Source organism: Mobula birostris, chromosome 19 (assembly GCF_030028105.1).
Source record: "Mobula birostris isolate sMobBir1 chromosome 19, sMobBir1.hap1, whole genome shotgun sequence".
In the NCBI taxonomy this organism is placed as follows: Eukaryota; Metazoa; Chordata; class Chondrichthyes; order Myliobatiformes; family Myliobatidae; genus Mobula; species Mobula birostris.
Window position 1 is genome coordinate 43116603 of NC_092388.1, and position 27415 is coordinate 43144017.

Here is a 27415-nt window from a genome sequence, read left to right on the forward strand (position 1 = left end):
TAGATCAGTCAAAGCCTTCATACATGGATGAGAATCTACCCTAAAGATCAGTTCAACTGCTTACACAAAATATTCTGCAGATGCTGGGGTCAAAGCAACACGCACAAAACGCTGGAGGAACATTCACTGTTCATTTCCACGGACGCTGCCCGACCTGCTGAGTTCCTCCAGCGTTTTGTGTGTGTTAGTTCAACTGTTTATAACCCATGAAATTCAAAACTGCAGTTTGATTACTTTTCAACCAGATGTAGAAATCTGCGGAAACCAGGGGAAGCCTTCATATTAGATGGCCATAATGCATTGTAGAACAAAGGCGTAATGTCAAAGTTTAAAGTAGGACATGCTTGATTTGTAAAGTTTGTCATCAGTTTTATGAGATTTGTGAGAATATTGCCAGGATTCAAGAGCTTGAATTAATAGGGAAAAATTGGACGTTTAGGACTTTCTTGCTTGAAACACAGGAGATTACATGAGCAGCAACCTTACAGAAGTGGATGAAATTATGAGTTTATAGATAGGATGAATAAACATAGTTTTTGTCCAAGGAAAAAGGGAATCAAAATCTAAAGGGCATAAGTTTAAGGTGAAAGGGGAAAGGTTTAAAGGGACATGAGGGCCCTTCTTTGCACAGAGTGTGATGCTATATGGAATGAGCTGACCATTGGTCAAGGAAGGTACAGCAACAGTACCTGTCGGCCCCCAACCAACACATATTCCACCCTCCCCTCCTACCCCTCCTCACACACCCCCACCCTGCTCTCATGACTATACCCCTTCCCCACACGAAACCACCACGGTGGGCTTCACAGCTGAACAGGTGAGAAGACAGCTGAAACGTCTCAACCCAAGCAGGGCTGCAGGACCGGATGGTGTCAGTACCAGGGTGCTCAAAGCCTGTGCCCCTCAGCTATGTGGAGTACTTTGCCATGTATTCAACCTGAGCCTGAGGCTCCGGAGGGTTCCTGTACTGTGGAAGGCGCTGCGCCCCAGCAGCCTCAATGACTACAGACCAGTGGCATTGACCTCCCACATCATGAAGACCCTGGAGAGACTTGTTCTGGAGCTGCTCCGGCCTATGGTCAGGCCACACTTAGATCCCCTCCATTTTGCCTACCAGCCCCGACTAGCAGTTGAGGATGCCATCGTCTACCTGCTGAACCGTGTCTATGCCCACCTGGACAAGCCAGCGAGCACTGTGAGGGTCATGTTTTTTGACTTCTCCAGTGCGTTCAACACCATCCGCCCTGCTCTGCTGGGGGAGAAGCTGACAGCGATGCAGGTGGATGCTTCCCTGGTATCATGGTTTCTTGATTACCTGACTGGCAGACCACAGTACGTGTGCTTGCAACACTGTGTGTCCGACAGAGTGATCAGCAGCACTGGGGCTCCACAGGGGACTGTCTTGTCTCCCTTTCTCTTCACCATTTACACCTTGGACTTCAACTACTGCACAGAGTCTTGTCATCTTCAGAAGTTTTCGGATGACTCTGCCATAGTTAGATGCATCAGCAAGGGAGATGAGGTTGAGTACAGGGCTACGGTGGAAAACTTTGTCACATGGGGTGAGCAGAATTATCTGCAGCTTAATGTGAAAAAGACTAAGGAGCTGGTGGTAGACCTGAGGAGAGCTAAGGTACCCATGACCCCTGTTTCCATCCAGGGGGTCAGTGCGGACATGGTGGAGGATTACAAATACCTGGGGATACAAATTGACAATAAACTGGACTGGTCAAAGAACACTGAGGCTGTCTACAAGAAGGGTCAGAGCCGTCTCTATTTCCTGAGGAGACTGAGGTCCTTTAACATCTGCCGGACGATGCTGAGGATGTTCTACGAGTCTGTGGTGGTCAGTGCGATCATGTTTGCTGTTGTGTGCTAGGGCAGCAGGCTGAGGGTAGCAGACACCAACAGAATCAACAAACTCATTCGTAAGGCCAGTGATGTTATGGGGATGGAACTGGACTCTCTCACAGTGGTGTCTGAAAAGAGGATGCTGTCTAAGTTGCATGCCATCTTGGTCAATGTCTCCCATCCACTACATAATGTACTGGTTGGGCACAGGAGTACATTCAGCCAGAGACTCATTCCACCGAGATGCAGCACAGAGCATCATAGGAAGTCATTTTTGCCTTTGGCCATCAAACTTTACAACTCCTCCCTTGGAGGGTCAGACACCCTGAGCTGATAGGCTGGTCCTGGACTTATTTCATAATTTACTGGCATAATTTACATATTACTATTTAACTATTTATGGTTCTATTACTATTTATTATTTATGGTGCAACTGTAACAAAAACCAATTTCCCCCGGGATCAATAAAGTATGACTATGACTATGACTAGTATTTAAAAGATAATTGGATAAGTATATGGCTAGGAAAGGTTTAGAGGGATATGGGCCAAACGTAGACAAGTGGGAAGCTGTTCGTCACGGACTGGTTGGATCAAAGGGCCTGATTCTATGCTGTATTATCCTATGGCTGTAAATACACAGTTTTTCTACTTTTTGATAACCTTTTTAATCTATTTTAAACTTACTAAACAGTTCTTTTATGATAGAGATGCATAAGAAAGAATAATCAGGTGGTGGTGTTAGCTTCTTCCATGATGTAGGAAGTACAATGGTAAGGATTTCCTGTTCAATTTCTTTATAATGCCTTTGATACTGAGTGGGAAAAACTCAACACCAATGCAGAGAGGACTTGTGGCCCATGTAAATAAATCTTTCATTTGTAACATTTGTAATACTTGGGAACTTACCACATATGCTTTTTTGTACATTCACCGTCACTAATAATGTCTATTTAAAGAACACAGTAGCAAAGAAATAAATTACTTTCAGCACCTTCACTAGAGATGAACCAGCAATGTTAAATTATGGTTGCATAGGGGACAAAATCATACCTGCAGAGAAGACCTAACTGAGCAAATGCCTGTTTGTCAAGCTGATCTTCCCTCATAATTTTGGTTGCTGTGGATGACATACGACTTGGACAAGCAAACTCTAAAAATATTTATGCAGACAGTAGTGAAATATATTAAAACAGAAACTGCAAGGAATGCAACAGATCATTCAACCCATGATGTTGTGCCGAGATAAATTAGTAATCAAATGTCCAAGTAAACTAATCCTTCTGTCTACACAAGGTCTATATCCTTCCATTTCCTGCACATTTAAGAGCCTCGTGAACAGTTCTATTGTACTTACCTCTACCACCATTTTGGGCACCCTATACTATACAAAACAAATTTGCCCTGCACATTCCCTTGGTATTTACCTCCTCACAACTTAAATGCATGCCCTCATGCCTTTCAAACATTGGAAAAGTATATTGGTTCCCTATTCTGTCTATGCCTCTCATAATCTTATAGAACTTTATCAGATCTCCCCTCAGCCTCCACCATTCCAGGGAAAATAACATAAGTTTGTCAATGCCCACTAACCCAGGAAACATGCTGATAAAACTCTTCTGCACCATTTCCAACATCCCCACTTCCTTCTTGCAGTGGGGAGACCAGAATTGAATGCAAAACTCCAGATGCTGCCTCAGTGGCATTTCCTAAATAGTGTGGACACATCGGAATTGGAATATTATTGCCATACTGTATGTACCAAGATAGAGTGCAAAGCTTGTTTTGCATACAGATCAAATCATTTTAAGGTGCATCGAGGCAGCATAAGGTAAAATAATAACAATGCAGAATGAAGTAGCACAGCTACAGAGAAAGTGCAGGGCCGGTAAACAATATGGTGCAAGATCATAATGAGGTAGACTATGAAGTCAAGATCCTTCCTTATCATACTAGGAACCCAATTAACAGTTTCATGGCAGTGGGGTAGAAGCTGTTCTTGAGCCTGCTGGTATATGCTTTCACATGGTTATATCTTCTGCATTTTGGGAGAAATGAGAAAGATATGTGAGGTAAAAGCAGGAGGACATGCAGATTGGGCTGGATGAAGGAAGGTGGAAAGGGGTGTTTGTTGCATAAATATGGACATGGACTAGAAGTACAAAATGATACATTTCTGTGCTACAAATACTTCGGAAATCTCTTGCAACTGGTAGCTTTCTATCAAGGTAACTCGCCTTTCTTCACTCGTCAGTAAGAAAAAGAATGGTATCGAGACCCTGCAGGAAGGACTGCCATCTTTCTGGCTGCTTTCCACCCCTTAAAGATATGGCTACTGGAAATTGTCCATATGTAAATGGAAGGTGGGAGAATTTGAGTTCTTTAATGGTATGTGTGCAAGAAAAGTTAACAGGGAAATATGCATGGGAATAGCAGACATCCTACCCTGCAAAAACTCATTTCAGGGAGGTAGCAACCCCACCCCCCCACAACATCATATCACCCCCCGCCCCACTCCCGCCCGTCAACCTCCAAGGGTGTATGTAATACTTTGTGTTAGTGATTTTGTCTAATCTGTAAACCAAGTTGGGTATATGCAGCAAATGTGACATTAAAATATGTACTTATATTATATTATGATGTTTATTCTATTACAAATTTAAGCAAGTCTACAGGGAGTTCGGCCTCATCACGTAGGACATCAATAGCGTAGCTCCTTAGCAGCTAGCCAGCTAGCTTAAATAACGTTAGCTATGCTGTAATGACACCTGTTAAACTCACCTCAACATGTCTTTTACATTTTAACCCACCACGGGCAATAGAAAAGTCACTGATACAAACAGTGCAGCGAGCAACACTGTCATTATTTTTGAGGTCGACTGTAAAGCCTGCCCACAGAGAAAAGTGATGGGTCTACCTAGCAGGGGTTTTTGCACCGCAGACCGGTTTAATATTGACAAAATTCTTGCGGACCGGCTGACCGGGGGCAGGGGTGTTAATCACGACCGGAATATAGGTGATAAGTCAATAGCATCATAACATTTTAAGTAACATTTGGATATTAAACACACAGCGCATATTTTCCCCGTATGAACATATAAAATCATTGCAACACACCAATATTGCTGAATTAGTGCGAGCCTGGGCTTGTTTTCCTGCAACAAGACGGTCCCATTGAGGGGTGATTGGAGACAGCGATACTCGAAGGGGGTTCCAGTCTATTCCGCAATTTAGTTTTCGTTGCATTCATTGCAGAAAACTCCGCTTCGCAGCGATATGATGTTGGAAATGGAAGCAACGTTTTCAGTGCTTTTGTGGCTATCTCAGGATATTTAGTCTTGACTTTGATCCAGAATGCCAGCAGAGATGTTATGTCAAACAAACTTTTCAGCCTGCCGTCATCTGAAAGCTTGAGGAGTTGATCTTTTTCCCGCGCTGACATGGATGATGCGCGGGTAATGACCTTGCGTGTGTTCAAGTTCAACAGTGCGTGACAGGGAATGAGGAAAGGTGCAAATGACTCATATCGTTTCATATCGCCAAATCATATTGTTTCCTCACAGCCCGGTAGTTGGGGACCACTCTTAGCATGAAGAGAGACCAATTAGGATGCTCGCTCTCCCTCTCCCTTTCAAAAAAATCTATTTCCGGGATATTGTATATAATTTCCGGGCGTCAGAGAACCACTATCGATATGTGGGAGACTCCTGGATCTTCCGGGAGAGGTGGGATGTCTGGAATAGAATTGATGTGATTGCACTAAAGGCCAGGAGTGTCTTGATAGGCCAAATGGCTTTTCTGGATCGTTAGTACAAATAAGAAATGTGATGAATGTCTTTCCTTTTTTTCAAAGTGAAGAATTAAACCCAACAGTTTGCTTCCTGTGGCTGCAAGCAAGATAATTAAGGCAAAGGCACAGGGACGGTGGCAAAGCATTGTATGACACAAAAATACTGGAAGAATTGATCCAAGAAAAGGTCACGCAATATGTGAAATTTAAATACATGAACAAGTTCTGAATTCAATAGTCAACCATTGAACAAATCTTTAGAAAGTTGACTGCTACAGAGCAAAGCAGCGGGGTTGCTTTGCATTGGGCTGACTGTACAAAGACAACAGATTAAGAAAAACAACTTTATCAATTAACTTTCTTAGCCTTGAATCCTACCAAACTGAAATACTTCTAAAAAGTAGTCACTTTAAAAATGCAAGAAGTGCAATAGCCAATCTCCACACAGCAAGCAAAAATAAAATAAGCTGTATTTCTTCAAAGTGGTGCCTTGGGATCTTATAAGTATATCTGAGATAGTGAACAAGACCTCAAATTAACACCCGATTCAAATATTGAGAGCTAGGAATTTGTGCTCAGACCTCCAGAGAGAGACTTGAACAGGCAACTTTCAAACTCAAGAGGTTACAGTGCTGCAAATCCAGCTATGCCTGCCACATTAAAGGCACTTATTCTGTGGAGCCAATTTCCATAAATTAGCTGTTGGAATCAAGCTCCCATAAGCACAGGTGCAGGCTCTCAAAGATCCCAAGAAATTCGCTTCCCATCAATGGAGCAGTGACCCACACAGTGAGGGGTGGTTGCGTGACGCAGCAAGCTCATTTTCGCTTCTGAATGCAACCTGTTGCACATGCAAAAGAGAGACTGATCAATAGTTGCGTTGATTAACTGGCCCTTAGACTTTACCCTTGAATTTTGGCTCATCGGGTGTCATCACCAGCAGAAGGCTGTTCCATACATTCTATCCATGTGACATCAAAAATATGGGGGGAAAAAGAATCAATAGCAATTACATGCTACAGACACAATTCTGAGATATGTTATCAACCACTTCATATGAGTTACAATTTCATCAGCTACTTCAGATGACCCAGTGCCCAAGGTCTGAGATATTCTGCTTGTTTCTTAACTCAGCTATTACTTTTCTTAAAAAGTCAGCTATTGGTTTATTATCCCATTACCTGGCTGTCCCGATTCATATTCTGCAGCAGTCTAATCCTTTATTAGAAGAGATTACATCAATACCACACAAACAGCAGCGGCTGTCACCTGCACGACAAGCCATAATGAAAACCAAGCAGCTTTCTTCCTGCATGTAGCCCTGGGAACTTGTCATTAGAAAATTGCTTTGACATTGTGGCACTGTACTGTGGACTGCTGACCAGTAAAGTCCACCTGTGCCGTGAGATTGCTCACATATTCAACTCCCCCATGCGACATTTCATAAGCCCATCTGCATCATGTGACTGCTCACAAGTCCAGCTACATTGTCAGATTGCTCACAAGTCCAGCTACATCGTGAGATTGTCCACAAGTCCAGCTACATCGTGAGATTGCTCACAAGTCCAGCTACATCGTGAGATTGTCCACAAGTCCAGCTACATCGTGAGATTGCTCACAAGTCCAGCTACATCGTGAGATTGCCCTCAAGTCCAGCTGCACCGTGTGACTGCTCGCAAGTCCAGCTGCACCGTGAGATTGCTCGCAAGTCCAGCTACATCGTGAGATTGTCCACAAGTCCAGCTACATCGTGAGATTGCTCACAAGTCCAGCTGCACCGTGAGATTGCCCTCAAGTCCAGCTGCACCGTGTGACTGCTCGCAAGTCCAACTGCACCGTGTGACTGCTCACAAGTCCAGCTGCACTATGAGACTGCTCACAAGTCTAGCTGCACCATGTGACTGCTCACAAGTCCAGCTGCATCGTGAGATTGCTCACAAGTCCAGCTGCATCGTGTGACTGCTCACAAGTCCAGCTGCATCGTGTGACTGCTCACAAGTCCAGCTGCATCGTGAGATTGCCCACAAGTCCAGCCGCACCGTGTGACTGCTCGCAAGTCCAGCTGCACCGTGACATTGCCCACAAGCTCATCCACATTGCTCATGTGTTCATCCACACTGTGAGATGCTCACAAGGAACTTGCACCCACACTGTGAAATCATGAGGCTACTCACAAGTGTGGGACAAGTGAAGTTACCAACATATGAGATGGGTCAGGAGGAATTTATGTCATCACAAAGGATACCAGTATACTTTATTGCTACTCATGAACTGGCATTATAATTTTCCAAAAGGGGTTTCAGAGATAAAATCATCAAACAAACTGTGAACACTGGGATCTGAACTTAAAATAGAAATTCTGGAAGAACTCACCAGTCAAGTAGCATCTGTTGAAAAGAAGCCAATTAATACTTTAGGGCAAAGTCTCTAGTTTTGATGAAGAGTTTTTGATCTGAAATATTGACTAGTTTCTGTTCCCACAGCTGCTGCTTGATAGGCTGAGCTTTTCCAGCATTTCTGTTATAGTTACTAAAAATGTCAACTCACATTGGTTCACTTATCACCAGTGCCAGAATTAAGATGGACAGCAACTAGTTTGGAAGATAAAAATGTTTTCTCACCTGGGACCAATGAGATGTACCCAGGCAACTGTGGGAGGTGAGGGAAGAGATTATTGAGCCTCTGGCAATGATCTTTGCATCATCAATGGGATCACAAGAGGTTTCAGAGGATTGGAGGGTTGCAGATGTTGTTCCCTTATTCAAGAAAAGGAGTAGAGATAGCCCAGAAAATTATAGACCAGTAGTCTTACTTCAGTGGTTGGTAAGTTGATGGAAAGGATCTTGAGATGCAGGATTTATGAACATTTGGAGAGGCATAATATGATTAGGAATAGTCAGCATGACTTTGTCAAAGGCTGGTCATGCCTTATGAGCCTGATTGAATTTTTTTGGATTGTGACTAAACACATTGATGAAGGTAGAAAAGTAGAGCAGTAGATGTAGAGTATATGAATATACTCAGCAAAGCATTTGATAAGGTATCCCATGCAAGGCTTATTGAGAAAATAAGGAGGCATGGGATCCAAGGGGACCTTGCTTTGTGGATCCAGAGTGCAGAATATAGTATTAATGGTAAGACTCTTGGCAGCATGGAGAATCAGAGGGATCTTGTTCCAAGTCTATAGGACACTCAAAGCTGCTGCACAGATTGACTCTGTGGTTAAGAAGGCATATGGGACATTGGCCTTCATCAACTATGGAATTGAGTTTAAGAGTCGAGAGGCAATGTTTCAGCTATAGGGGACCCTGGTCAGGCCCCTCTTGGAGTACTGTGCTCAGTTCTGGTCGCCTCACTAAAGGAAGGATGTGGAAACTATAGAAAGGGTGCAGAGGAGATTTACAAGGATGTTGCCTGGATTGGGGAGCATGCCTTATGAGAATAGGCGGAGTGAACTAGGCCTTTTCTCCTTGGAGCGACAGAGGATGAGAGGTGACCTGAGAGAGGTGTATAAGATGATGAGAGGCATTGATTGTGAGGGTAGTCAGAGGCTTTTTCCCAGGACTGAAATGGCTAACACAAGAAGGCACAGTTTTAAGGTGCTTGGAAGCAGGTATAAAGGAGAAGCCAGGGGTAAGTTTTTTTTTACTCAGTGAGTGGTGAGTGTGTGGAATGGGCTGCCGGCGACAATGGTGGAGGCAGATATGATAGGGTTTTTTAAGAGACTCCTGGACATGTACATGAAGCTTAGAAAAATAGAGGGCAATGGGTAACCTTAGGTAATTTCAAAGTAAGTACATGTTCGGCACAGAATTGTGGGCCAAAGGGCCTGTATCGTGCTGTAGGCTTTCTATGCTTTTATGAAGAGTGAAATAATTTATTCAAAGACACAAAACAGAAATTGAAATTTACCTTACAGTATTCCCATCATTATGCCAATGTGGTCTGAATGACTCTTAATTTGGCAGGGGGATCATTTCATCGACAAGAATGCTGTATCTACCTCATAATTCCAACCATTTTCAAACCAGCAGATGAAACAAGTACACAATGATGATAAAATAGAAAGTCTTGCAGAGATGGGGCAGGAGATTTGTATTTAATTCTCTCTGGTGTTTCAGGCCTTATTCTGTCACTCACGATCAGAGTCAATTCCAAGAACACTAGCAGCTGCAATTCAGGAATCACATTCTGACTTTGAATCAAATGAAGAGTGAGAGTTCTGAATGGAGGAGCTAACTGTCTCCTAGGTGGATACCTAAAACGTGATGGCATAATATTGAACAGCGACTGAGTTCTTTCCAATATCCTCACCAAGCTGGTTGGTTGTTAAAAAGACAAAAAGAAACTATTTGACTGAGAATCAGTTAGATGATGAAGAGTTAGTTCTCTTTTCAGTTGCAGCAGAGGAGGTTCTCAGACAGTGAGAACAGACATACTGTATCAGGCAACCAATGATGGGAACTTGATAGCGGGTCCACTGCCGGTGGTTGTACCTGTATATGAGATTTAATCATTTGAAATATTTTCCAACTGGAATTGCCAGCTCAATGGAGCAAGGATTCATACGTTTACAAAGAATGCTATTACGGGGAAATATGCTATAAACAAACTCAATATTAGACCATATTTATCACTATAGTTGAGATGTTGTAGCAGCTTTGTTACTGGAATAGTAATTCAAAGGTCAGGCCAAGAAGTTTAAAGAAAAACTGCTTTTCCCTTAGAAATACTACATTGCAGCACTAACACTAACTTTGATGATTATTTCAACAGAATGGATTTTTGAAGAACCAACTGATTCACTAAGGTCCTTTAAAGATGAAAGTACGCTGTCCTCACTTAGAGAGGAGATCTGTGAGTCTAATCCTCTTAGCCATGCATTCACTCTTTACAGAGCAGCAACTAACTTGGATATATGAAGCTGCACTGCACGGTAAAGGCAGCCCACCACTAATTTCTCAATGGTGAATGTGGAGAGGATTATAAATGATGAATGGTAAAAAAGGAAGTGTAATAAATTACGTTCTTTTTGAGAACACCCACATCCCAATAAACAGCAAAGGAAAAAATGTCAGTTAATAAAATGAACTGAAAAACTTCTGTTTGGACCTTTCTCTTCCTTGGCAAAGCAGTCAACATAATGAAAGACCTTCCTCTCCTTCCCATCTGGTTGAAAATACAAAAGCCAAAAGCATGTAAAGTTAGCTTCAATCACGCTAGTATAAGACTATTGAATTGGCCCCTACTATGATAAAATAGAATCTTACTCTCACAATTTATCTCGTTATGATCTTTCACATTATTGGTTGTTTCCACTGCACTTTCTCGGCAACTATAACACCTTATTCTGCATTGTTTTATTGTTTATCATTTTACTAACTCATTGCACTATTGCAATGATATAATCTGTAGGAATAGAATGCAAAATGAAGTTTTCCACTGTACCTTAGTACCTGTGACAATAATAAACCAACTTACCACTTGCAGATATTACATATGGATTTTATATTAGCTTATTTCATCTAGCCATATAATTCTTTTGAAATATAATTGTTCCGCAAAGTTTTTTTAAAACCTTAATAAATACTTTATATCATTAAGTGGCTTGAAGGGTTTACAGTAGAAAATGTTTATAATTGCAGGTAAATATCAAAATTACATTGGGCTACAATATAAGATTATCACTAATAGATCCTGATCGTAGTAAGAAGATGGATCTGGCTACAACAAGGAAATGTAAAGGTGAACAAGAACATGCATTTAGGGAAAATCCAAATAAACATAGATGGGAGTAGGGAATAGAAGAAAACATTGCTAAAATGACTGAGTGCTTAGGGTGAGTGTTGTGTGAAACATAAACAAGGAATACCCCTTAATAATAGTGGTCACGTTGGCACAGAGTGAATCTGTATTTACTGACAAGTACCTTTATTGGCTGAGCTCACAAGCACGTGAATTTATACGACTGATTACCTGTGTGCACACCTACCAAGTTTCCCTGACCATCCATGAACAGTCAAAGAAGAGAAAAGGTAATGCCCAGGAAAAGTGGTCTACACTGGCCAGGTATTGCTCAAAATCCTGATGTGAACTCCACATGTCCAATGTGGGGTCCTCCACATCTGCAATGGTTGGTCTCCAGAGAGTTGCTGCTGTCTGTATTCCCAAAATCCTCCATTCTTATTCTTTTCCTTATCAAATCAAACTATGATGTTTCAATTTCGTTGGCTCATGGTCATCTGATTTACCGGTATTAGTTCTTATAAGATGTGGCCTAGAGCTACAAGAGCATTAAATTATTGATGTTTCCATCAGCCTTGTGTCTTAAGTGATTTACTTTGTTCTACCTAATTCAGACTGGTTCAAACCAGTCTAAACAGGTCAGCCAAACACTGGGTCCAGATGTCCAAGTTGCAGGCTGTCTCTTCAGCAACCCTGAATTTTACATAATAAAGAGCTTCTTATCTGAAAATGGTCTCAGCAGAAAACTCATCATGTCCATGTTCAGTTGCTCTGACTAACTTATCCTGGAGCAAGATTAAGTTCACCAACAGTTCACAAAATGGTGGCTGCAAGGATAGTCTCACAAAATGGCTACCACCATTCCTGCAACCACATGGTAAGAACAAAGACTTCTGCTTTGTCTGTTTCTACTGCCCTTGCCTCATTCCTGTTCACTGATTTGTAGATTGCACTTCATTCTGGCCAACAAATTATAAATTCGTTTTTCATGCTATGGAATTTTAAATGCTCTGTTTATCATAGAATGGAAGCATGATGAGGGTTATTCTCACAAGGGTTTTGCAAGAAGCTTGAATGGTTTTCTGTGGAAAAAATTCAAACCCTTTAGAAATCAAGCTGCATTTTTAAGTAAGTTCCCATGATTGACAAGACAGCTAGCAACCCTTAGCTTAGCGACATGAACTGCTGCTGATCAAGGCAGGAAAGGGGCAAAGTATCTGTAAAGACAGATAATACGTTTTTATAGAATCTTCCATCACACCCATATTTTATGAGTGATTAGACTTCCATTCACACTGTAAAGGGATGTTCTGATGTCAACGAAGATACCTTATCAATGCACGAGACCCAAGAACTCTGACAGACAAAGCAGAGAACTTGGGAAGCAGTTTTACAGCAGCTTTTTATGAAGTTACTAAAGGCCATCCCTGGATAATTCATTTTTATAGATGTTCTTTAGTTGCATCTGTTCAAAAATCAGATAATGCACAAGTATGGCAGTGACATCTCACAGTATTGTAAAGAATGGCATCTAAAGCACATAATGCTGATTTGAAAGAACAATTAGTAACAATGAAGAGAGACAGGAATCTAATTTTGCCATTCATTGGGAACATTAATGTATATGTGCCAGACTTCAGAATTTAGTAATATTATGGGAATTTTGTTCATATGTATGGATGTCTCTCTCCTGCATTTACAACCTGGTATGGGCTGTATAATATACTGAAGCAAGTATTAGGATTTGCATTGTGAAAAAAAAATCAACGACCACATAGCTGGCTTGCTTACTGCAATTCCTGTGTAATTCCTTGTGCCAGATTCAATTTAGTGAAGGTTATTAAAACATTAATTCAATATTTCCAAATATGCCAATTGTGCACTCTTTTCGTAAACACAAAATAATCTGCAGATGCTGGGGTCAAAGCAACACTCACAACATGCTGGAGGAACTCAGCAGGTTGGGCAGCATCCATGGAAAAGATCGGTTGACGTTTCGAGCCAGAACGGTCCTGATGAAGGGTTCCGGCCCAAATCATCAACCGATCTTTTCCACGGATGCTACCCGACCTGCTGAGTTCCTCCAGTGGGTTGTGAGTGCATTATTTTCACTCTTTCCCTGAATTATTCCCATTCACTTCTTCACAATGCATAATATCATGTCGTGGAAATATACAAAATTGCCAAAAAGCTACATTCTTGATGATTCTATCTTTAAAAAATCTGAACGTTCAGTATATAAAAATATATAGAATACCAGCATCGGTGTTGGATTTATTATCACTGATGTATGTTCATGAAATTTGATGTTTTGCAGCAGCAGTTTCATGCAAGACATTAAAATCACCATAAGTTATCAAAAAAAAGTGCAAAAGATAAATAACAAGGTAGAGTTCATGGACCATTCCGAAGTTGTTCCTAAAACATTGAGCATGGTTATGCAGGCTCCTGGGAAGAGGATACACCCCGGTTGGTGAGTAAACTTTATGACGAATGTTGCCTTCTTAACGTCTCTGGTAGATGTCCTTCGAGGATGGGGCTGGTTGTGCCTGTAATGGAGCTGCCTGAGTCTACAGTCCTCTGCAGCCTCTTGTGACCCAATGTACTGGAACCTTCATAACAAGCCGCAATGCAACCTGTCAGAATGCTCACTACTATGCATCTCAGAAATTTGTGACAGTTTTTGGTGACATACCAAATCTCTTCACACTCCTCATGGACGTGTCTTCTTCATGATCACATGAATGTGTTGGACCCAGGACAGATCCTCTGAGATGTTGACACCCAGGGACTTGAAGCCGCTCACCCTTTCCACGACTGATCCCTGAATGGGGACTGCTAGGTGCTCCTCCTTCCTGAAGTTCACAATCAATTCCTTGGTATTCCTGACATTGCGCGCGAGGTTACTGCTGCGACACCAACCAGCTGATCTATATTACTCCTATACACCTCCTCATCACCATCTGGGATTCTACTGACAACAGTTGAGTCATTGACGAAATTGTAGATGCCATTTGGGCTGTGCCTAGCCACACAGACATGGGTGTAGAGAGAGTAGAGCAGTGGGATAAGCATACATCCTTGTGGTTCACCTTTAGAGATTGTCAGTGAGGAGGGGGTGTCATTAACCATTTGCACTGACCGAGCGGATCAGGAATAATATCCACGTAGCTGGCATTATCTTCTGGAGCAGCAAGATATTACAAAAAACAACTTCAATTCAACATTTAGTGATATATAGAATATTGAACTGAGGTAAAGGGGAAGTTGTCATTATCTTTTGGAGCATTATCTTGAGAAATGTGCAAGTGCATTTTATAACACGGTAGAAATTTAACAATGACAGCAAATTCAAAGTAGAAAGCACAAACTGACAGAATGTAATACAAAAAAATAGAACAACTGAGATATAATCTGGCTTTGTGAGACGAAGGCAGCAAATCACAATTGCAAGAGATGATGGATAAGAACAACTGCGGTGGGAGGTTTCATAAATGACATACAACATTACCATGCCACCTTGATAACTGAAACACTCAGCTGCAGGGAAGAGGCAACAGAATGCAACTACTCCACCAGAGTGGCTAGAAAAGAAGCTATAACATTACTGAGCAGCTAACCTGAAAGAAAGGAACAGTGGTCCGTGAATCTAAACAACATTTCTCCAGCTCACTGTCCCCAACCTTTTGATCTCAACACGGCAACAGCTAATTGTCACTTGTAATTGAATTACTCTGTCAGAGGCTGGAGGTGAATGACTCAGTGAACCATGATTAGCAAAATAAAATGGGAAGAATTACCTAAGAACTACAAATGAAGACTTTATCTCTTCGCTGAGTGATTGCAGGCACATTGACTTCCTTCACTCATTTCCAGAAAAACATTTGGTGTTTTCTTGAACACATCATCACTGCTTCTGTCAACAGATTTCCTGAGCAACTCTTCCTTATGTCCCCCATGTTAATTAACTCAAAATAAACCTTCATTTCACCGAAGTTTAAAAGCACCCTCCGAGTGTTAACAACGTCCAAGTTTTATCATTCACCCACCATGGCGCCAAGGAGGCGTAGTGGTTCGCTGAGGGCGTCAGGGTTCAGAGTTCAACTTTGGTGCCTTCTGTAAGGATGGTATACATCCTTCCCATGGGTTTTCCCCCGGGTGCACAGTCCAAAGACATACTGGGTAGGTTAACTGGCCATCGTAAGTTGTCCTGTGGTTAGGTTAGGGTTAGATCCTGGTTGTCTGGGGTTGCAGGGATGGCGTGGCTTGAAGGACCAGGAAGGGCTTACTCCCTGCTGTATCGATAAATAAATAATAATCCTGACCTTTGTAATCCCTCCTCTAAACCACACCATCTCCTTGTTCATCATCCTTTGACCAGTTTTCTAATCGTCTCCTCCTCTGTATAATCATTCACCTTTGGATAGTTCTACTGTACAGTACACTCTTAGCCATCCAGCATCCATGGAGAACTGGGAATTTGCATGAGAATTACTAAAACAAAACATTAATGTACCACGTACTAGTATTCTGCACACAAACCTTTATTTGCCAAAAATCATGTTATCTACCTGTCCTTTCCCTCGCGATAGACTGGCATCCTATCCGGGGGGGGGTGGGGGGTGGAGTCTCGTACTCTCAGTCGCTTCACGCCACAGAAACCGGCATAAGCACCGGCCTGATAGGCCACAAGGCTCGGGACAGACTTTCACTTTAACCTGTCCTTTCAAATAAAAATGTTTTACACCAAAATTCTAAATTTAAATGCTTAAGAACGTCAATGTAAAATAAAGCAATCGAGTGGATAGATGGGAGAAATACTGTACAGTACAGTTAATGGAACCAACCATCATGTTAACAGATACGAAGGACTGGGGCAGGCTGCTGTACTGCAGGCTACTGGGAGATAGTGTCTGAATAAAATTGCACTGGAACCGGGGGGGTGTCAAATTCGAATTACTGTTCTTGGAAAATATTTATGAAATTGCTCAAAGGTTGCATGAGAATTCCAGATGCATAAATATGAGAGAAGCTCAAGTCATAAACACAAGAGATTCTGCAGATGCTGGAAATCCAGAGCAGCAAGCACAAAATGCTATAGGAACTCAGCAGGTCAGGCAGCATCAATGGAAATGAATGAACAGTCGATGTTTCAGGCTGGGATCCTTCTTCAGGACTGGAAAGGAAGGGGAGAGATGCCAGGTTAAAAAGGTGGGGGTAGAGGAAGGAGAACCAGCTGGAAGGTGATTGGTGATACGTGGCTGTGGTATCGAGTCTGGGTGAGTACCTGATCGAAGAGTCAGAGGACAACAGACCTGAGACGACTCTCACTCACTGCTTCCCCTCTGTAACCTCTGCTGCCCTCCCAGTCTTTGACCATGTACTCACCCAAACTCACAACCACAGCCATGTATCACCTGTCACCTTCTAGCTAGCCCTCCCTCCCCTAACTTGGGAAAATGACCAAAGGCTGTGAAAGGTGCAATATTACAGCAAGTTCTTTCTATTTCATTCTGCTTAGTATCTCTGCTCAAAAAACTGGGCACCATCAAACTCTAGCCGGGACATGTGTAGAACAAAAAAATACCCTCCGGGAAAATAAAAAGAAACAGAATTAAAGGGGGAGTTAAGTAGACAAGCATTTAGTGAAAGAGTAACATCTTGTTGCATTAAAAAGCTTTATTAATGAAAGATGAAAATTAAAATTGCTTTAATTTTATCATCAGAAACCACAAAATTAAAAACAGTACTGCCCAGATAGTCAAATTACTGCAAAAACCCAATAATAGCTAGCTCTAAAAGAACAGTAACCCTCAATATCGAGTGCTCAAGCAAAGGGCCCCATTAAACAGAGGTGCATTACACAGTATTTCAAATAGATGCCTATATTTGCTTCAGCATCTTGCATGTCAGCTGACAATTTATAAAAGTAATCTGACAAAAGTTCCTCTAAATCAGCTGTCAGTTTTCAAAATTTACTTACCCTGACTTTATTTCAAATGATCTCCACAGGGCATAAATTATAAAACATCTAAATTAATTTCACAGCGCTGAAAAGCAAATCGAAAGAATCAATTCTGAATACACACGCAATACGTTCTTACTGTCATCCATATTTCTTCTTGTTGGCATTTCCATTCTGTTCACTTGAGTCAGTCTTTCTGCTGAGGCTCTGTGGTTGTACAATCATCTCAGAGACAGACCATTATGCACGGAGGCCAAATTTCAGTCTTAAGTGCGTAATCCAATTTGATAATCCCAATGTGATAACGTAGATGGGCTATATTGCCATAGCTGCAAATCTTTGGATGAAACATCTAATGGAAAACAATTTTCTCTTACATAGTTAAAAATATTTTGTGGAATTTTCTAAGAAGTGAAACAGAGGCCTTCCTAGTGTCTCAAACAATAGTTACCCTTCAGCTAAAAGGTGGTGTTTTGTCTAGTGGTGGTGTCCTGACAAAGGGTCTCAGCCTGAAACATCGACTGTACCTCTTCGTAGAGATGCTGCCTGGCCTGCTGCGTTCACCAGCAACTTTGATGTGTTTTGTCTGGTCATTTCTGACACTGGGAATGCAAGTTGGCTTCTAAATGTCCTGCACTGCAATAGGGACTAAATTTCTTAGGACATCATTTGTGCTAAAGCACTCAGAGATGTCTTGTGATCATAAATGACTTTTACAAATGGAAGATTGAACATTTCAGCACAGTGCAGGCCTTTTGCACACGATGTTATGTCAACCTTTCCTCCTACGTAGTCCTCCACTTTTCTATCATCCATGTGCCTAACTCAAGAGTTTCTCAAATGTCCATGATGTGTCTGCCTCTATAATCACCTCCTGGCAGGGTGTTCCATACACCTACCATTCTCCATTCAAAAAACTTACCTCTGACATCCCCCCTAAACTTTCATCCAATCTCCTTATGGTGATGTTCCCTTATATTAGCCATTTCCATCCTGGGAAAAATTCTCTAGCTATCCTTCCGATCTATACCTCATATCATCTAATACAACTCTATCAAGTCACCTCTCATCCGCCATTGCTCCAAAGAGAAAAGCCCTAGCTCTCTCTACCTTGTTCTAAGACTCAGCGTCTTCTAAGTCTTAGAAGGATGGAAGATGAAGGGTTCCCAACTTTTTTTAATGCCATGGACCAATACCATTAAGCCAGGGGTCCGTGGTTTTCAGGTTGAGAACCCCTTTTCTAAGGCATATTTGGTAACCCAGGCAGCATCCTGGTAAATCTCCTCTGCACCCTCTCTGAAGCGTACACATCCTTCCCATAATAAGGCAACCAGAACGGAACATAATATTCCAAGTGTGGTCTAACCAGCATTTTCAACTCAATCCCCCAACTACTAATGAATGTCAACACACCATAATGCCTTCTTAACAGCCCTATCAACATGCACAGCAAAATGTAAGGTCTTTCTACCATTTCCAAGGACCTTAAATTATAAACATTATATTTCATTAAGGAGAAAATAGTATTATAGTCTAAGGTACTGATAATTCTGCAGAATACTGAGCACAGTTAACCAATGGTAATGGGACAGGCTTCAATAACTTGCTCCAAAGGACCATCTGCAACTATATTGCCAATCTGTAGATGGAAATTGAACTGGAAGTCCTGAGACGCCAACTTACAAATATAAATGCTGATAGAAAGCTGTACATTATGACAACAGAAAATAAGACTTGCAGGCAGGAAATGCATCTTACTCAGGATTGAGAATGCTACTTTCAACCCTGGAAATGGATGGTGGGGAGGGGAGGGGGGCTACGTAATAAACACTTGTTTGGCCACATGCCTGCTAATGACTAAATATTTAAGATATTTGGGAGTGGGGGGGGGGGGGAACCTGAGAAGGTCAAGAACGTTTCAGGACAAAAATGGTACTCATCCGGTAAGAAATAAATGGGGAGATCAAAGTGGGAATGTGAGAGACATATGATGACACCATATACTATTATTGTGTGTGGTATTATTTATATGCCAGTTGCAATATTACAACCCAAAGATTATATTTTCTTTCAAACAATCACCCACAGGAGGAATTAAACGGCAGAGAGCTATTAGAAACAACTGCTGTTGCCAATTCTTTTCAAGACAACCTTCCTCCATTATGAGGACAAGACTGGGGACATACACTGATAATTGAGAGTGCCATATTCGCATCCTCACACAGAATAAAGTAATCCTCAATTATATGTAGACAAACCTGGACAACATCCAGGTGAAAGCTAATTGAGGACTATCAACATTCACAGCACATGATTTTCTTCAACAAAAGAAACTCTAATTACCCTTCCTTGAGATATAAATCTTTAACTATCGACAACCTGAAGGGAAACACTGACCAGAAATATAATTAATGCCAGGACCGTACACAGGTCAGAGGCTCAGTATTCTGCAATAGTGCTTCATTTCCACACTTGACAAAGTTATTCTACATGTATGAAATGTAAAGCAGCAGATGATCAAAAACATTTATCTGCCTGTGTGAATGAGGCTGCAACATTCATGAAGCACGGCACCAGCCAGAATATGATGCCTTTTCATCAGCACTTCCTCCAGCACTGGCACAACTTCACTGCAATTTGTATCATCTATCGATTCAGCTGCACTAACTTGACAAGGTTTCTTTTAACCCACCTCTCCAAAACCACTTAGAAGGATAAGGACAGGAAACAGGAACACTATCACCTTCAAGTCTCACACCGGCATATCTTGAAAATAACTTGTGGATCCTTCAGTGTCATTAACTGAAACACATGGAGCCACTGTACCTTCTCGCATGGCTGAGAAGGGGACACATCACCACTCTCTCAAAGGCAATTGGACTTTCAACCCATGAAAAACATTTTTATAAAGCACGTACCTTCTTGCTTGGAATGGAGCAGACTGAGAAGGGGACACATCACCACTTTCTCAATGACAATTCCACCCTATGAAAAACGTTTTTATAAAGTGTCCCTACCTCTGGTAAAAGTGGCTCTGGAAGTTTCATTTCACTCCCTCAGCCTCCAACTGTTCTACTCAGTATTGCAACATTTTTCTCCATCCCTATTACTCACATAATTATACACATAAACATTCAATGAAAATGAACAAATCTTATTTTTGTTTTTATTTTGGTCCTACAGTTTTCCTCCCAACTTCATCTTTATTTCCTGGTCACTTCAGGCACCTGGAGGGCTGGTAACACTCTTCTAACTTGGGGTTACTGGACCCATCCTGAGGCCTAGGATTAGCCCAATCAAATCCCACTGAACATGACTGAAAGTATGAAAGTGATCTGAACAGTAATAGGACCCCCCCCCCCCAACAATCAACTCAAACCCTATCAACAATGAGGGAATAGCTGCTGAGTTTTAAAATCCGATTTAAAAATATTATATTCCTACGTGGGAGACTTTGAGATGTCAAGTAAAAAGTAATAAACAAGAAAGCAGGAGATATGGTAGCTCCAAGTAGACAAGAGATTTTTTACAGAAAATCACTGTATTGAGCCAATATGCTTTTGTTTGCATGCAAACAAAATATTTAAATAATGTTCAGGCAGATGCAGAAGATTGCAGCTTTCACAATGTGCTGCTGTCTTGGTTTGATTTGTGTTCCTGATGTCTTTGAACTTTTGCTCTGCATAGAGAACAGAAAATGATAAAAAAAACGTTGTACAGCTGACAGGATATTTCTTTCTGTTGATAATAAGACCATCCTCACAGAAATGGGAATTTATCTCACTTACAAAGCAACGTAAGCCAGGTTGGTGCTTGAACAGTAATGCATTCTTTTGAAGCACTAATCAAGTAGGAGCAAATATAAATGCAGATTAAGAATTGGAGTTTCAGAGTGCCAACCCTACTGGTTTTATTCAAGATCTCAGAATTGTTTCTTCTCTGCATGATATGACATGGGGAGAAAAGAAAGATGCAGGAACATTACAGTGAACCAAACTGAACCAAATGTGGCTCTTGCTGATGAATCCAGACAGAGTGTCGCTGCAATATTTTTTTACCTCTTGACAGTAATAACTGGCACAACCTAAAATCCAAGGAGGACATTGTGAGCATTAAGACAGAAACTGCACTGAATTCTAGCAACGTGCAAATGCGGACTAAACATGTCTAATTTAAACCCTTTTCACAGGCAGGTTACCCAAGATTAATGACAGCATTGAGATCCAAGACAAAAATTGAGGGGGAAGAAGATGTATTGAATTGGAAACTTTAAATTTAACAGGAAGCTGTAAAGACTTCAATGCACACATTTAAAACCACAGAATGCAATTACTTTGTACTGATGCACTTTGAACTCAAATAAGAAATGAATTAGCTTCGCTATCTCTACATTAGTATGCAAAGAGGCAAATTTTTCGGAACAGAGAAATGTTAACTTAAGAAAACTAACTGCTTCAGAAATAAGTCAGTGACAGCCTCACAGAATGGCACTCACTGTACACAACCCAGCAGTGGAAATGGGAGCTGAAGGTCCCTTGGAATAAACCACAGATGATTAAATACAAGATTCAGCAGCTGTTACTGACTTTTCAGCATGTAGTCTCAGCAAATGAGATACGGTAAGACCAGAAGAGAAATTATACTTCTTGTTTCGCTCATACAAATGTTTTGTAATCACTCACTGGAATTGTTAATAGTCTTCATGCAAGCAGACCCCAAATCATCTCAGAGCTTGCCGTGCACCAAGAACAGCACATTGAGGAATTTTGGTTCCCTAGATGTTTCCAGAGCTTTACCTCATGAACTCTGAGGTGGAAAGGAAGTGACTAACTAAAAGAGAAAACTTTCATCACAGAGAGGGAGTATTTACTCAAAAGACACGCAGCATCCCTCAGTGAATGGCATTTGGAGAAGTTACTATTGATAGTGAAGGTGCAAAACAAATGAAAAAGAAATATTTTGTGATGGGAATGAGGAGGAAATTTTAAAAGATTACACTTAACAGTTCTCTGTGACGTTAAAGTTAGCCATCCTCTTAACAACGTAACAAGTTGGCCACTCACCTGGGATCCTTCTGAATGCTGTCGATGGAAGGTGATCGTGCCAAGGTGCCCTCGGGTGGGATGGCTGGCCCAGACTTGCTGTACGGCGACTCCACTGAGGGACAATACTGGAGTGTCCGGTAAGGGTCCCCATAATTGGCTGCCGGGCCGGTGGCATAGCTGGGCCTCTGGTAGGTTGCTGTGTTCTGGCTGCCCGTGCGCTGCAAGGGTACGGAGTCAACAGCAGGGGAAGACGGGGCTACAGTGGGAAAGTAGGGACAAAGCAAGAAACTGAGGACCTGCTCACAAAAATGGTTCACTAGGTCTAGGCAAAGGAGCACCACACATAAGTACAGGGGGTTGTGGGGTTTGAGAGGGGACACAAAATTAAAGTCAGAATCATATCAAACATCTCACTCAGAGAAAAAATACACATTGCACCACTGAATGCTTTGAAAGAATTGGTCTGCCTTTGAAGCTTCCTTATCTACACTGGACCCTGGCAGAGGGAGTTTGTTTGAAGGTAATAGTCACCAAGGACTGTCAAACAAAGTTGGGCAAATCCAGTTGAGTTACTGAACAGCTCTGACCTAGAGAAAGGAAGATGTAACTCTATAGTGCATTTCACAGCCTTAGGAGGCACCAGAAGTCTTATAAGCAAAGAAATGTTTTCAATGTACTAGCCCTGGCTAAACTGATAACCTTCTGATCTCTGATCAAGAAGGTTGTCCCACTCCAGACTCTTGCACGTAAAATCAAGATCAAAATTCCAATGCAGTATCGTGGAAGCCACACAGCTGCCATCTTTAAATGATGCCCACTACTCCCAAGTAAATAGATAAAAAGTTTTTGATGCTTTCTGGAAAAGAGGAGGAGGGTTCCCTCCAGTATTCTGGTCAATCACTGTCTTCAACCAACTCTCAAAAACATATTACAGGGTCATCCCATGTTATGATGGGGTTTCATTACTACGACCTGTTTATAATCTAAATAGCTGCCAAATGGGAAACACTATTGCAAAGTGAGTTTGTACATTGCGGAAAATGCCTGCAATCTTGCAGCAGTTAGCAAGTCCATTTCACTGGTGCCCCAATCATTTGTTCATACAAACGGACACAAGAAGAGTGTTTGAAAACTGAGGAAGACTTCATCTGCAACAATATTTTGCCATTCCATGCATCAATTGTATTGGGAGTTTTAACTAAACATAGAAATCGCTGGCTATATTGCTTTGAGACATACTGAGCGAATAGTAATGCAGGCTTTTTTCCCCCGCTCTAATTTTGTTAGTGCACTACATTTAGTACTGAACATACTGTAAAGAACGTGGTATTCATCCACCATCAAGACTAGCTGTCAATCAGAAAAGCCTCACTTCTGCTTCAACCGAGTGAATTGCAATTCATTTGAAATGTATCTGGACAACTAGTTTTCACATTGGAGGATAGTTGCTTTAAAATTTCTAGCCAGTGCAGAACAGAATTAAAAGAATGAATATTGACATCCTAATACATTAAGCATACTTTGGGACCTGTTTTACTCTGTAATTGTTAGCTTAGGATGAACTGTTATAAACCTGATGATTAGAAATCAGTTGTTCACATGATACCTTGCTTAGAGGCAAAAAAGCATAACGCAAGTAGAATATATGTGGCACCATGCATTTTGTCTAGCTACTAATGACTGGTAATTTCTCCTATATCACAGATCCTAAACATTTTGTAATGCTGAATGAAAGAAATCAGGCTCCAGTCGCCCACTACTGATCTTGTCATTCCCACTGAGTGACTGTTTTGGATAATGCAAGGCAGATTTAACCATGGCACCAGATCAGCAATCTAACATAGAACATAGAATAGTACAGCACAGTACAGGCCCTTTGGCCAACAATGTTGTGCCAACCCTCAAACCCTGCCTCCCGTATAAGCCCCGAACTAAAATTACTCCATATACCTGTCCAGTAGTCTCTTAAACTTCACTAGTGTATCTGCCTCCACCACTGACTCAGGCAGTGCACTCCACGCACCAACCACTCTCTGAGTAAAAAACCTTCCTCTAATATCCCCCTTGAACTTCCCATCCCTTACCTTAAAGCCATGTCCTCTTGTATTGAGCAGTGGTGCCCTGGGGAAGAGGCGCTGGCTATCCACTCTATCTATTCCTCTTATTATCTTGTCTAGATTATCTAGGGGGTGTAAATTCACAAATGTTTCTGACAGAAAAACATAATTGAGCAACTACTTTAAAAAGCTATCTTACATGGAAGAAACCTTTTAACAGCTGACCAAAACATGACTCCAGTCCCTGCTCTAGTCCACGATGTCTAAGGAGACCAGCTCGAAAGGTTGCCATTGCTTAGCAGTTAAAGATGGCTAATAAATGTACAGCTCCCTCCCCTCCTGAGAATAAAAAAAAAAGGCTTTGTTATTATGCTATGCCCCACAGTTTAAAATCTGACTGGAATTTGCTGTTAGAGCAGCCAGTGCTCACTGAAACTTGGCCGGCAGTAGGAGAGAAGTAAATTGTTATTAACAGCTTGTTGGTTCCAAAATGCTGTGCCTAGTATTTTGAGAGTACAGCACTTAAATGTGTATATGTTAATCCTGACTGAACAACCTAGAATTCACATTACGCTCCTGATTCCTTATACAAGGGAGAAAAACTGTTGATGTTCTAGCTCCTGGAGAAGCCACCGCTACCAAAGGTTCCTGGTGGAGATGTGTTAATGAGCACTAGTGAAGAAACTGCAGGGCTAAGCTTCAATGTATTTCCCACCTCCGGTCAAATAACAACAACTCACATTAACTTACATTAGCACAGTCCAACAAGCCAATGCACTCTGCAGAAGGATCATCAGAACAGTCCACTCCATCCTTCAGAAATGACTTCGCTTTTACTGGAAGAAGTTGCTGCAGCTTCTGTCGTAAGTTGACTTTTCGTGCTCTTTAAACTGAATCTATTTTCTGAATAAATTGACTCTGTGCCATAAAATAAATTGTTTGCTATAATTCCTCACCTCAATCTGAACTCATTAGCCGACAACACCAATAAAAACAAAATTGGTAAATAAGGAGGGTAATAGGAAATGTGGCTCCTTTGAGACAGGAATGTTGAATTCTGGTAATAGAAAGGACTTCTAGTAATCCATGTTCTCGATCAGGTATCAGAACCTGAGTGCTTAATACAGATATGACTTGCTGTTGGTTCCCTCATTACAATTAATCAAGATAGTTTGCACAGTCGTTATACAAAGCATGTGGTACTTTTAAGTAATGGAAATTATGTGCAGCATGGCTGAATAATGAAGATTATCTGTGGCCCATTTAAATAGTACAAATTACTCCTGATTGTATATGATTTATAAAATATTTAAGTAGTGCTATTAACTCATGACACAACTAAATAGTGCAAAACCACACCACATAGGTCAATAATAGAAAACAAAATGCTTCTGGAAAAAAAAAGTATCTGGAAAAAATCCTTTGGCCAAATTATTTCCCAAAACAACAAAATAACTACCCATTCCAAAATCAAGGAGTAGCCTTGGGCACCACATGGGCCTTGGCTATGCCTGCCTTTTCGCTGGCTATGTAGAGCTGTCAAAGTCTTCCCTGGTAATGCTCCCCAACTCTTCTGGCACTACACTGATGCTGCTACATGCACCTATGTTGAGCTTGTCAATTTCATCACATTTGCCTCCAACTTTCATGGTGCCCTGAAATTCACTTGGTCCGTTGTTTTTTACACCTCTCTCCCTTTTCTTAATCTCTCGTCTACTGACATTGTTTATAAACATACTGATTCCCACAGCTACCTTGACTATCCCTCTTCCCACTGACTCCTGTAAAAATGCTACTCACTTCCAGTTCCTTCGTCTCTGCCACATCTGTTCCCAGGATGAGGCTTTCCTTTCCAGCACATCAAAGATATTTTTCTCTTCAAAGAATGGGGATTCCCTTCTCTACTACTGACGTAGCTACCCTCACTCACATCTCCTCCACTTGCCAGACATCCATGTTCACCCTATCTACCCGCCATCTTAAGAGGGATAGAGTTCCCCATATCTTCGCCTACAAACCTATCAACCTTTACATCATTCTCTACAATTTCCTCCACCTTCACGGATTGCTCCCACTATGATTTTCTTCTCCATTCGTTCTTTTCCACTAAGCTCCCTCCCGGCACAAATCGAAGATTCAAAGATTCATTTATTATCAAAGTATGTATGAAGTATACAACTCTGAGATTCTTCTGCAGATAGCCATAAAACCAAGAAAAAACATGGAAACCAGTTCAAAGAGAAACAGCAAACCCACCAGCCTGATCATCACCCCTCAAACCCACCTCCCTCTGCAAGAAACACAACAGAACATCAACCCCCAAATTGCACTCTTCCACACAAAAAAGGAATGGCAAGAATACAGAATATAAGAAATGTTAGACTGAAAAAAGTCCATTGTCCATAGTCTAAAATCCATATGCAAAAATCTTCAGCTTCTTCAGCAGCGGAGCGATCCTACCAATGCTCAGAAGGCCATCAGTGCTCACCCTCCACATTCGCCTCGATGTTTCAATCTTCCTCGTCACTTTAAGCGGCAAATAATGGAAGCTTTAATTGGAAAAATGGAGTCAAGCATTCGCTTCTGCCCTGTCTCATAGCAGCACCTCCAGGTTCATGCATGCTGCTTCCCGGAACCTTCTTAGAGACAGCAAAGTACTGGATCATTCAATCGATCTCCAGGTTGCAAATCGCAGGCTCTAGCAGTTCCAGAAACACACTCAGGATGAGAAACAGGTGTAAAAGTGACAGAAATGCTACATCTGTCCAATCACCTTCACCCTTACCTCCATTCAGCGACCCAAGCAGTCCTTCCAGGTGTGGTAATACTTCACCTGTGACCCTGTTGGTGTCATCTATTGTATCCAGTGTTTCCGATGCAGTCTCCTCTACATTGGTGAGACCCAATGTAAATTGGTCGAGCACCTCCACTCCATCCGCCCAAATTATAATTGACCCGTGACC

At 41.6% G+C, this 27415-nt stretch overlaps 1 protein-coding gene across 6 annotated transcripts in view; it reads right to left on the minus strand.

Annotated features, from left to right (window-relative positions):
* LOC140212554 (catenin delta-2-like) overlaps window positions 1–27415 on the minus strand; it is a 579924-nt gene that overhangs the window by 228276 nt on the left and 324233 nt on the right. For all 6 annotated transcript variants that reach the window (XM_072283519.1, XM_072283517.1, XM_072283520.1 and 3 more), the window contains exon 8: window positions 22414–22651. In XM_072283519.1, the coding sequence (XP_072139620.1) occupies window positions 22414–22651 (238 nt within the window). The remainder of the gene's footprint in view (window positions 1–22413; window positions 22652–27415) is intronic.